General features: G+C 49.0%; 2 protein-coding genes across 3 annotated transcripts in view; both read left to right on the top strand.

Moving 5' to 3' along the window:
* The window catches only part of LOC108446929 (leucine-rich repeat extensin-like protein 5), a 28,588-nt gene extending 18,301 nt beyond the window's left edge, over positions 1-10,287 (top strand). Inside the window, exon 3 of the mRNA XM_017735141.1 lies at positions 10,275-10,287. The gene's annotated coding sequence lies outside the window, so the exon portion shown is untranslated. The remainder of the gene's footprint in view (positions 1-10,274) is intronic.
* Positions 1-12,810, top strand: part of ACSS2 (acyl-CoA synthetase short-chain family member 2) — a 31,966-nt gene that overhangs the window by 5,687 nt on the left and 13,469 nt on the right. For both annotated transcript variants that reach the window (XM_008634369.2, XM_017735140.1), the window contains exons 2-4: positions 11,403-11,494; positions 11,995-12,098; positions 12,383-12,455. In XM_008634369.2, coding sequence (XP_008632591.1) covers positions 11,403-11,494; positions 11,995-12,098; positions 12,383-12,455 — 269 coding nt within the window. The remainder of the gene's footprint in view (positions 1-11,402; positions 11,495-11,994; positions 12,099-12,382; positions 12,456-12,810) is intronic.

Genomic DNA, 12,810 nt, shown 5'->3' with positions numbered 1-12,810 from the left:
ATTCCTGCTCTGCAGAGCCTCTTCCATCCCCGAATGCCAGGCAGGGCAGGAGCAGGGAGCTGGCAAGTGCTCTCAGCCTCGTGCTGTTCTGCTATGCAGTGCAAGGAAGGAAAGGGACAGATATTAAATGTTGGTGACCACTTGATCACCCAGTGCCTGTGGTCTCCTGTGGTTTTGCCCACTCAGAAGCACCCCTGGACTTGTGCCTCCATGGGAGGGCATTCCATGTTATTGAAGATTTTCTCTGGAAGTAGTTTTTATTGAGCTCAAATAACACATAATCCTGCTCCTGGAGACAGAGTGGGATTTTTCTTCTCTGTTAAGTCAAATCTGTTAAGAGACAAGGAACTCAGGCAACACTTTGTTGGTTGCTCTGTGGCAGAGCAGTGAGGAGAGGGGTTGTTTAACCTCTCCTGCCTGGGAGAGCAGCTCAGCTGCCTTGAATCAGGGGAGCAGCTTTCATTTGGGTTTTGTTGGATCTGTTTGTTCCCAGCCATTTGCTCAGAAACCTTTGGTAGCTGCTACTGGCAGGGATACAGCATCCATCTATATAAATACAAGGGAATATCCAGAAGGTATTGGACCAGATAAACAAGTGAGATGTCTGTAAGTGCCCAGGATTAAATGGCATGTGCCCCAGATGGGGGGCAGGAACTTGAATGTGGAATTGCAGAGCTGCTGGCCAGGGTATGCTGGTGATGTTTGCAAAAGGTTGCAGTGCCAAGGGCTGGGAGGTTGCCAGCCCCTCTTTGCCCAGAGAGGGCAATGGAGGGAGTCCTGGGAACCAGTAAATCTGATTTGCATCCCTAGGGGTACAGTGAAACAGGGTCACTGGGAGAGGTGGTGGAGCTGCTGGCAGAGCTGCCCGAGCACGAGGCCGGTGGCACTGAGCGCACGGAGATGACTCTTTTCAGACCACCTTCGGGAGCTTTCCCACAAAAAGTTGTTCAAGAAAGTAATTCAAGTGTGCCTGGAAGAACAGTGTTTTTGTGGAGCTGGTTTAGCCTTGCCCTTTGCTTCCTCACTTTCAGTGGTCACTCTTCAGGGTCAGCAGCAGGACTGCCAAGGACAATGTTGAAACAGAATTGCTGATGGTGGCCAGGCCCATGTGCTCCAGAAACAGCATCTCCTGCTGCTGATGTTGCTCCTGGAGGCAAAACATCAGCTGTGGTTCTTACCCAACATGGTACTTTGGTTCAGTCTAAGAGGCTCTTGGCTGAGCTGCTGTGAACACAACTGCAACGCTGCTGCGTAAATTACACCAGTGACAGCTTTTATCTTCTTACTTAGTACTTTTTCCTCATCCTCCTCATTGCTCTGACAGCTCTCTAGGTCCAGCACAAGGGATTTAATAACTTTTCATGAATTTCTGCTTCCACCCGTACCCAAAAATGTTGGTTTATACCCTGTGCAATGCTGCCTTTCTGCATGGTTCTGGGGATGTGATTGTACAATGACTACCTGGGGCAGTATGAGGGGTGTGTGTGCACTGACAGTGGCACCTGGATTTTCCCATTTCTGTGAAACTTCTGTCTTGTTTTGCTTGCAGCTAGTACAGGCAACTGGCTGTGTTTTCTTAAAACTTGATTACTGTAGGGAAGGGCACCGTGGTTGTGCCATGATGGCATATTGTAAATATTGGCAGGAGATTTGAAACTTGAGGTGGATAAATGGAGTTCATGGACGGAGAGGATGGTGAACTTCTGTATGGATTCAGGACATGGAAGATCAGAGCCTTCAGTTTGCTCATTGGACTAGAAAACCTGATTATTTTAGCTGTGTGAATCGCTTGTGTGTTCTCCCCTGGTGTGAATGGAGCAGCAGTGGACAAGGACTCCGGCTCCACGTGGATGAGACTTGCTCCAATTAGGGGACAAAATGCTCAAGCTTTGCCAAAAGAGGTGTGAGTGGGTGCTTGTTCCAAGTGTGGCATTTTTCTGGTGGGTTGTTGCACTTGCTGTGCCTGGTGGACTCTCTGTGCTCAGAGCTCCTGGGCTGAAGTGTCGATGGCCAGTGGTTTCACAAGAGCTCTTGCCTCCCCCTTTTTGGGGCAGGGTTTCAGTTCTCTGTTTGCATTTCTGCACATCACTTGGAAATGTCGAAATGAGGTGTGGTAGGAAATCGTGAACCCTGGCGGTTTTCCATGAATTCATTTTCACAGATGTCACCTCCCTTCTTTGGGGGAATCCCTCAAGGAAGTTGAGGGCCTTCCTGGTTGCTTTGTTACACTTGACTACGTGATAGTGCCCAGAGAAGCTGTGGCTGCCCCATCCCTGGGAGTGCTCAAGGCCAGGTTGGATGGAGCGTGGAGCAACCTGGGATGGTGGAAGCTGTCCCTGCCCATGGAACCAGGTGGTCTTTAAGATCTTTTCCAAACCAGACCATTCGTTTTATGATTCATTCAGTGGTAATGAAGCATGTTTGCCATTCCTGATGCCACTGACCATCTTCTGAGATGTTCCCTAAATGACATTCCAGCAGGTGACACTTGGCTGTCACCTCTAGAGGTTTATGATGCATGGAGTTGAAATGTCCACCAAAAATCTGATTAAAAGCCTAATTTCCTACCATGACCTTTATGGATATTGTTTGAGCCTCCATTGAAATTGCCTTGTCTGGCTTTCTGTGTTTCTAGAAGCTCTTCAGAATTTGGCAGAGTGTTCCAGCCAGAGATGCAGCTATTTCCCAAAATGGGGCATTTCCCAGCTGCAGGGAGCACGTTGATTATTTTACTTACAGAAGCTTCATCCAGGGTCTGTTCCACAGCCCAACTCTAAATTGTTTAAACAAGGAATCAGCTGTTTTGTACTGAATATAAGCCCTACTCCCATTGGACTGGTAAAAATAGTCCATGCTCCTTTAGAAACTGATGGTAAACATCTAAAATGTTTCCTCTCATGTCAAACTCTCACATTCTTCTGCAGCATTCAGTGGGTTTGACTGGTGCGGTTACGAGTGCTGGCTGAGGGCAGCCAAACTCCGTGACCTGCTGGGTGAGTCTTGCGCATGATCTCTGTTGCAACGCTATATGATCATTTTGTTTCAAAAAAAGTAATTAAAATTTGCTTTAAAAAACCTCTCCCCTAAATAAAGTAGTCAAAAAGCCGTCGTTTGTCTCCATTGCTTGTTCTCTTGTGGTTTAAAGTACTTCAGAAAGTAAGAGTTAGAGTTAATGCTTTTCCTCTTGACTTGATGGTTACTCAGTATCAAGCAAGTAGGAAAACTGTGAAGCCATAGAGAAGCAAATTCCCCTTGCTGAGCCCATCAGCACAGAGTGGCTGCTGACACCGTCAACAGGGTATTCACATGTGGTCTGTATGACTTGTAAAATGACTTATCTTGTCAAGTGTTCCAGGATGAGAGTCTATTTCCCTTGAAGAGGGACTTGTTAGCTGCTGTTAATCCTGTCTTCCCCAAAACTGTTCCCCTGGAGTGTTCTGGCTCTCAGGTGTGAGCACACACTGTACAAACCCCACGGCACTGAGTTCACTTGCCCATGTTGGCTGATGAACCAGCAGCAGTGTGAGGTGGGAGGTGTTGATTCCTTTAGAGATGTCTGAGCATCCCACTGCCTAAAGAAAGGGGCTTGAAGTAGATTTTAGGGCATAGCCTGGCATGAGCTGGATAACTGGAGGTAATTTTGGTAGGTTGATAGTTAAAGAGTGGTTTTGGAGCAGTGTCCACCTCCAGCTGGGCTCTGTGGTGTAAGATCACTCAGGGTATGGCAGAGTGAACAGTGGTTGGGCTGCACAAGGTAAATATTACTTCTTTAGATGCCTCTGGTATTTGTTCAGCTTCTGAAAGGCTGCAGATAGAAAGAGTAGCTGGGAGTGCATTTAATGAGAGGGAAGGACAGAAAGATGGATGTGGTTTTCCTATGGGACAGTAGCAGCCATGCAGGGTGTTGGGTGTTTGCTTTGTAGGCTGCATGTCCATATGGCTGTTTTTAAAGGTGAGTAGAGGACTGATTCCCTGATCAAAGAGCAGATGGTGGCCCAGTGTCCCTGTAGAAATAAGCTCCATTTTAGCTGTTCTGTAGAATACACACTAACACAGTGCCTGTGTTGGAGTCAGTTGGGCTGGAGGGGATGGGCCTGGGGCTGAGCATAGAACATTGTGCCCTGCAGAGCACAGGGCTCCTGCTTTGACACAGCTGGTTTGGGTTTCTTAACAGCAATAGGAACCCGTTCATCCTAGGTATGTGACCAGCTTTTTAAAATCTACTTCAAGTCACTTTGGGATGGTTTGGCTCAGAGATGGATTTGAGAGCAGAGCTTTGTTAGGCCCTACCTAAGTGTATGGGGGACGCTGGAGGGGAAAATTGATGGATGGTTTTAATGCAGTTGTCACAGTCAGCTGTGTGGGTTTAGGAAGTGATGGTATTAAACTGTTAAGATTCTTCTTTTCCCTGGGCTTTGTGTTCCCAGGTTTTCTCAACAATGTTCTCTCAGTGCTGCCAAATATCTCTGAACACACTAGGAAGACTTTTTCACCAGCCCCTCCCAAGCTGAGCTCTGTCATTACTCAACTTCTTCTTTCTTGATCCATGTTGTGACGCAAGGGGATTTAAGCATGGTGATGGTGGGGTTGACCTTTCTGGTAAACCTGCTGCTCCAGAAACCTCAGGCTTCCCAGAACTCCTTCGGGAATTTTACATTACTGTGGTGGGAGATAGTGACGCTAAGCATGGGCAGGGCTGGGCAGTTTGCCCTGTTATTATGAAATGTTCTCATGGAAGTTTTTTGCAGACCCATCTGCTTGAGCAGTTAAGAGCATTTCCATATTGAACAATCCCTGCAAATACCAGAATTTTTTTCTGATGAAAGGGTGTCTTTTTCTGATTATCTTGCACAGCCGCTCTCCCCAAACTTCATGTTCCAATGTAATCTATTTTCTCAAAACCAGATTTAAAATGCTGTCTTTACTCAAGTGCCATTCCTCTCTAAAATGGCATAAACAAAGCTGGGGCAGAGGGAGAAATGCTATTTTTTTTCAGTTTTGGCTGCTGTTGTTCCTGAGAAAGGAAGATATGTCCAGGCAGACCCTTTCCAGGCAGCAGTTTTGGGTCTGTCCTAAGAACAGCCGAGGCCAGGTGGTGGCAGGAGGTGCGTGAGCAGCTGACACCACAGTGGCTGAGCACGCCCGGGGCTCTCGCCGCCCATGCGGCTCACGCATGAGCACATTTCCCACATGGCAGGAGCCTGGCTGGGCCCAGCTCTGCCTGGAATTTTGGCTACTCTAATTCTGGATGTGGAATGGATTGGGGAGCCATGAGCTCTCCTGGCCGCCCCCGGTGACCTTGCACGTGAAGAGCTGTCACCACAGCAGGACAATTCCCTCCTTTACCTTGTACCCTGCTCTGGGGACAGGCTGCTGGTGAAGCAGGAGCTGGAGATCTCTCATGCTGCTTTTGGTCCCATGTTTAGGAGGGATTTTGGGCTCTGAGCATGTTTTAGTTTAGATGGCAACAGAGATGTTCTAGGGCGGACATTGCCACAGTCGCCATCTGTGCTCTACTGGAGTCACAGGATCACAGAATTAACTAGGTTGGAAAAGACCTCTGAGATCATTGAGTCTCTCTGTGGTTCCCCACTGTGCAAATTCTTTCTGTGACATGGCATCATCTGGTAAAGGCTTCTTTCCCTCCTACAACACCTTTTCCAAACTGGGAATCCATGTTTTCTTAAGGGTGCTTTCCAATAGGGAAAATGCAGAGCCTTTGTCCTGCATTAAGAAAAATTGCTCTGTGGGCTGCCATCACATCTCTGCCAGTCAGAAAATGAGACCTGGTAGCTTTGAGATGGTTTGCTGTGCTCTGAAAATTTACCTTTCAGATGCCCCACACCTCTGCTTGGTAACTTCGGGTTACTGCTTTTACTCAATCACAGAATGGTTTGCATTGGAAAGGACATTAAAGCTCATCTTGTTCCACCCCCCTGCCATGAGCAGGGACACCTTCCACTAGCCCAGGTTGCTCCAAGCCCCATCCAACCTGGCCTTGAGCATTTCCAGCAATGGGACAACTGTGGGTCCTGTGCCAGGACCTCCCCACCATCACAGGGAAGAATTTCTTCCTAATACCCAGTCTAAACCTATTCTCCATCAGTTTAAAGCCATTGTTGCTTGTCCGGTCACTAGATGCCATTGCAAAAGCTGAGTGATGTGTTGACAGGAGCTTAGAGGAGAAACTTAAATGATCTGCAGCCCCTTTGGTCCTCAGTGGGAGCATTTTCAGGAATCAGAAAGGCTTTGGCTTTGTCCTTAGCTTGCTTTGGTCTGTGATTTCTGTGTTTCTGGCTGTGTGGATCTGCAGATGGTCTGGCAGACCTTGAAAACTTCTAACACTTCACTTGCTTGGCTTCAATGCTTCCTTTTCTCCTGTACATCACCTTATCAGTGGTGTTGTAGCCCTTGTAAACCACAGTTGCCATCCTCAATTCCTTTGAAAACTGTAATTGCCACTGAGGCACCCCACGCTTCCTGCTGCTCCGTGCCAATGCCGGGGCAGCTTTGCCTAGGGAGTCGTAGTCATCTGTTATTCAAACAGGTGATGCAAATAACTTTTCTTTGGAAATGTGGTGAAAGAGAAACGCCAAACAATGGCTGATTCATTTTCAAGTCAGCTTTGCTTGGTCTGTTTGGGTGCTCTGGGAAGCGTGTGTCCCCTTGGCTGCTGAGTTCCTGCCCCTCCGTCCTGTTTGTCACCCTACAGCTGAGATGGGCTCAGCTCACTTGGTTAGGTGATGAGTGGGTGAAGCAGACCATGCTTTACAAAGTCCTGTAGTCAGCCCTGGTGCTTGGCAGAGGACGGTAACTTCTTAACCTGCTTTGGTGCAAATACCCAGGAGAGCATCTGGGCACAGCATCCCTCTCCCACACTGCTGCTCTGCATCCCTGACTGCTCCACAGGGTAACTGCCTGAGCTAATGGGGCTCTACAGAAATGCTTGCCTGCTCCTACAAACCACCTTCCCTCCTACACCATGTATGTACAGCACTAAATCACTTGCTCACCTGCGTGGTGGCTCTAACAGGGAAGCTTAACCTTGATTTACTACCTGGGCACCAGGTGAAATAGCTCTGTGGCTCTGCACCTCCAAGGTCAAACTCCAGCTGAGCAGGCAGTCTGTGAGCCCCCTGTAAGTGTGGTAGTGCCACAGAGGTGACGAGTGTTCAGCTTTCCCACCTGATGTTTTCTTCCTCCCCTGCCCGTGTGACTTCTCCATGTGGTTGTTCCGTGCTCGGACGCTGGCAGGGTCTGTGCCATGGGGCTTTGTGTGTGCCAGTGCCTGCTCCAAAGTGGGGAGCCCTATGTTTTAACTGCTGGCAGAAGGGAGCAGGAGGGTAAGAGCTCTGCAGAGCCTGTGCTGCCTTTCATATGTTGACAAGGATCTGTTTGGAGCAGGGCTGGGTGCTACCATCGTGCATCGTGCACACTGTGGTGGTGGTGGTGGTCCCCCATGCCCTTGGGGTGTCTGGGCCTGGCAAGGAATGGCTGCAGGCAGATACAAAACTCTCCTCTTTGCAGGAAACCTGGCTTCTTCAACAAATCACCATTTCTAGGAGAAGACCTGCCTCAGAATGCCTCCGGTTGTGCATCTGTGTGTTTAGGTGAAAAACTTGGATTTACTGAGTCAGTGGGTGGTTCAGTGGAGATCTTAGAATGGGTTGGGTTGGAAGGGACCTTAGAGGTCATCTAGTTCTACTCCCTGCCACGGGCAAGGACACCTTCTACTATCCCAGGTTGCTCCAAGCTGTGTCCAACCTGGCCTTGGACACTGCCAGGGATGGGGCAGCCACAGCTTCTCTGGGCACCCTGTGCCAGGGCCTCCCCACCCCCACAGGGAAGAATTTCTTCCGTATGTATTCCATATGGCCAAAACTCTCCTTTCTCCAGCTGAGTATTCACACAACATGCAATATGTAGAACACAGGCTTCTCAAGTGCTAAAAATCTCAAATGCATCCCTGCCATGGGCCAGATGATACTGTAAAATTTTGGATTACAGTTGCTAAATGTAGGACTCGGTTTCAAGATGGAAAAAAAAAAAGTCAGACTCACTATGCTTCACCAAATATTTCATCCAGTGATATATCTGGGGTGTTTGGGGAGCTGCCTTGCTGTTAGAGCACAGATTGCACACGAATAATCACAGCAGTGCTGCTGCCAACTATTTTCACCACCAGATCTTAAAAAAATATGTATTTGGGGGGTGTTGGATTTGGTGGGGTTAGAACTGCGGAGGTGAGTTCTGCAGTGCTGTTTTCAGAAGAGTGAGGGTTATTTTTGGAGTTTTATTTCTTTTTCAGTTGAATTTGGACAAGGGAGCCCATGTGGGATGCTCGGATGCTCTTGCTTATGTCAGATGGGCACCATTGGGAAGATGCTGCTGGCAGAATTTGGATGCCAGGAGTTTACAGGCTCGCTTTTGATGCAGAGTACTTGATAGCATGCAAGTGGGCATTCCTTTAAATGCCCTTTCTAAAATCCATCATTCACTGGGCTTTTGTGCCAGAGCAGAGGACAGAGCAGTCTGAGTGCTACTGTAGCCTGCTGAGTATAGCTGTGGGCACTCCAGACTATTTTCAGATGCAGGGAGACATAAAGCAATTGCCTGCTCTTGAGAGACTGCTCAAGGCCTTGGCTGGAGATGCACTGAAAGGAGGCATCTTGTCCTGTAGAAGCAATGGCATGGTTTGTTTCCCATTGAGCACAAGGTCTTCTTAAAACATGAAGCCTGAGGTTTCCCCCGCTGGTGGTAGAGGAGCTGTTTATTTGCAGTCACGCAAATAAATGGAGAGGACTTTGAAAGCCTCCTGAAAATCCTCGCAGAAGTTTTAACTTCTCTTTGACTTTACTCTGTGCTTCTCCTGCAGTGCCTTATGTGTTCTGACCTTGAGGACGAGCCTGGGTACATTCCTTGGCCTGAATGTCCCTCTGGAATCCTGCCAAGGAGGAGGACCTGGCATATTTGAGATGTGCCTCTCACAGGAATGTCCGAGCGGTGCTTCGTGCCAGGTGGCTCTGGGCAGGTCCGTGTCCCTCATGGGCACTGTGTGCACGATGCAGCTCTGCCTGAGGGGTCACAGGGCTGCTGCCCTGAGAACCCACAGCTTGGGTGACCTGGCTGCCTCTCCCCTCAGCTACCAGCCCCCAAATAGCACGCAGGGCCTTGGGCAGCCTGTGCTAGTCTTCCCTCCTAATGTGTTCCCCTCTTAGTAAAGGCTGTAATTGGATCCTTTGCTGGGGCAGAGCACAGACAAAGGGACATCCTTCCACCCTGCCCTGTTTGTTGAGCTGGGGGCTGGCTCGCAAAGGGCCTGCCTGTGGTGCCCAGCAGACCCCAGTGACCTTCAGGTGAGGGATTAGTGGGCTGGGATGCTCCAGCTTGCATTTGGAAGCATTATAATTGTCTTTGAAGATCTATTCCATAGCAAGGCTCGTGGCTAAGGGCAGAGTTGCATGCATAGTGATCCTGCACGTCTGGTCACAAGCAGGTTTGCACAGCACCAGCCTGGATGGTGAGAGAAGGCGCTCAGTGTGCAGCCAGACATCAGCAGATGCTGTTCCTGTGAGCCAGATCAGTTACAGCTGCACAGCCCAGCACTGAAATCAGCTCTTGGATCTTTGACCTCAAGTAACAGAATGAAAAAGGAAACTGATTTCCTGGTTTCCCTTTCCTAGCTGAGAATCCTGCTGTAAGGGACCTTGACTAATAGTTTCACATGTCATTTAGCTCAAAGTGATGCTTCTGGCTGCGATGGGAAAAGGAGAGGAAACTGCTGGGATGTCAAGGCTGAGCCGCCTGCCTTGGCCTCTGGTTCACTCTCCCACACTTTGCTTTTGATTTGTATTCTTGTGTCTCTCCCCTTTGCACTTAGAAGGGGCCAAACTTGCATAAAGGATCAAGCAGAGAATCACCCTTCCAGCAGCCAGTGGTGGGAAGATTCCCTGTCCTGTGTCAGTGCAGGTATCATGGTCCCAATTGCTGCAGAGCACTGTGGAAGCCAGGAGCGTAACTGGGTATCGAGAGGGATGAGTCAAGTGTGTAAGCAGCAGATCCACAAGTAGCTTTTGAAGGGGATGATCCAGGTGTATCCACCAGTTTTGGAACCCCTGTTCTGTGTGGGGCAGGAGCAGAGCTTGTATCAGTGGGGCTCCCCCAGCTCTTGTGGTTTCTCCACCAGGACCATGTCTGCCATTGGAGCACGTGGTCACTGTTGTGATGGCACAGAATGGCATGATTTACAGAATTTCTGCATTTCTGCATCCCAGAAGCCTTCCTGCTGTTTGTGTTGCTGGCAGAAGTGCTTGGTTTTGCTAGAATTCCATACTTAGTTTTGGAGTGCTCTGTTTGATGTGTTGAAGAAGTGAGGTTTCTGTTTCAGAGCTAGGCAGAGCCTGGCTGCAGTCCTGAGGGAGCACTGTTGTGTACCCCACTGGCATGGAGGTGCTTCCTGGCCTCTCCCCAGCACCAGTGTTGCTTTTCATTTGGCTGCACACACTAAGGGGACACTTTTCCAGAAGCACTGGCAGCTGAGAGTGATGTGATACCCTTATTCATCTATGGGTCACTGGAGTTTCTGTGCTGGCTGCCTTGGAGAGACCTGGAAATGTGTCTGTGTCCTTCCAGAGTGTAGGAGAGTGCTGCTGCTCCAAGTGTGAAGTCATGTCAAATTCTTTATGAATTTCCTGATCCTTTGGGAGTGCCACCACATTTGCTTGTCTGAAGTGTTGAGTCACATTAAAATTAGCTGGTTTTTACTTCAGTAGCAAGCCATTTCCCTGGGGATATGACATTCCTGTCCCTTCTCTGGGTGCAGCCCTTGGCTCGTCTTCCCATCAGAGTCTGGGCTGCAGGAGCCCGGAGTTGGTTCACGGAGGACCACGGGCAGAATAAGGCAGAGCAGGCATGACACTAAACAAACATACACGGGTGTATTTATATATGACCTTGGAAAATAAGGCAGCCCCTGGCATCCCATCCCAGCCCATCAGATGTCAGGTATTTGGGGCTGGGTGTTGCTGCACACTGGCCCATGTTTCATGCAGAGATATCTGCAGGCGTAAGCAGCCAGGAGTGAGGGAGCCATGCCATAAATCCCAGAGTGCTCCTGAGCCTGTGCACTCTTAGCTTTGGTTCTGTTGGACTCTTTTTGCCTCTCTGAAAGTGCCACGTAGTTCCATTTCACACATTCAGTTGCTTTCAGTAGTGGTCTACACAGAGGTGGGAACTTGAACTGATTTTCCTACTATTGGAGAACTTTAGTCCAGAATTTGATTTCTGGAGTTTGGTTTGCTCGGAAGGGCAGGTGAGGACATATTTGTTGGCCAGAGCAGTTTTCAGTCTCACTCTTACCTTGTACTGCCTGCACAGTAACAAATGTTATCTTGCTTTTCCAGGGAAGGGAATGAACCTGGAGATTCCACAAAAATCACATACCGTGAGCTGTTGCACAAAGTCTGCCAGTTCGCCAATGTCCTCCGCAGCCAAGGTACACAGCTGAGGCAACAGGAGCACTGGATACTGGGGAGGCATTTGGCCAAGGGTTTGGAGATTGGGGTCACTTCTTGTGTGATTTCCAGTCTGTTGAGTAATTCTCATCAATTTGCTCTGCAACCTGCAGATTCCTTCCTGGCTCTGTCTGTGAAAACTGATCAGTGCTGGTAATGTCAGCACTGGTACACTTCCTGTATAAGGAAGAAATCAGTGCTCAAAACTTCGTGCTCTGGGGTTTTCCAACAAGTGGGCTCTGGTTATCTTCCTGCTTCCTTCAGGGAGGCAAATGAGAACATGGAGTGTTCATTGCCGTCATCTCTCAAGAGTCATTAGTGCTTGAAAGGCAAAACCCAAGGCTGCTTCAGCTCTAACTCCAGCTGAAGCTTTATTGTGTGCATATAAACGTGGAATTAAAATAATTTATTTCTATATCCTGTTCTTTTGCCATGTAACATGTTCATTTTGACAAATGCCATGTTCTCCTTCCCTCCATAGGGGTGAAGAAAGGAGACCGGGTTTCCATCTACCTGCCAATGATCCTGGAGCTGGTCGTAGCTATGCTTGCCTGTGCCAGGATTGGAGCTCTGCACTCTGTTGTGGTAGGAACAAGCTCTCTGTGCTGCCCTTGGTGCTGAGCTCTGAGGGGAGCAGCTCTTGGTTTTGGGAGAGGAGCTGGAAAGACGAGTGCTGACCATGAGATGGATGGAAGCTTAATTAAGATGCTGCTGTTTCCCTGCATTAACTGTGCAATGAGCTCCTCCAGCTCTCTCCACCAGTGCCTGGTGGTGAATCATTCGCTTTGAGTGAGCTGCACAGCAGCTGTTGGGGTTTGGGGCTGGGTTTCTATGTGTCCTTGCTGACTCTGCTGTGTGCTCTCTGGCAGTTTGCAGGTTTCTCTGCAGACTCCCTTTGCGAGCGGATCCTTGACTGCGGTTGCTCTCTCCTCATCACGGCAGGTAAAACACACATCTGAGCAACTCTCTTCCTGTTGCCTGGCTGACAGGTCTTTATTTTAAAAGCTGGAAGTGGAAGAGGGAAGGGCAGTGCCTCAGCTGAGCCTCCCAAGGTGGATGCTGTGCTGTAGCTGTGCCCAAGTGCTGCTTCCCACTCAGGACGTGGTGAAGCCTCTAAGCAGCCCCCTAATTTGTCCTGTAAAGCTTGATGTCACCAGCTGCTAATAGCATGTTTGCAAACACTTCTTATCCATGTTCCTCCTCAAAGTCAGCCAGATGTTTGCAAGATGTATGATGAGGCGGACCTAATACAAGAATTCCCACCCTTCCCAGTTTTTTAAGGACATTCCTGCCGCAT

The sequence above is a fragment of the Corvus brachyrhynchos genome, unplaced genomic scaffold, assembly GCF_000691975.1.
Source record: "Corvus brachyrhynchos isolate BGI_N302 unplaced genomic scaffold, ASM69197v1 scaffold125, whole genome shotgun sequence".
Classification (NCBI taxonomy): domain Eukaryota; kingdom Metazoa; phylum Chordata; class Aves; order Passeriformes; family Corvidae; genus Corvus; species Corvus brachyrhynchos.
The sequence above is the reverse complement of the archived record's forward strand: the minus strand, read 5'-3'. Positions and strand labels throughout refer to the sequence as shown.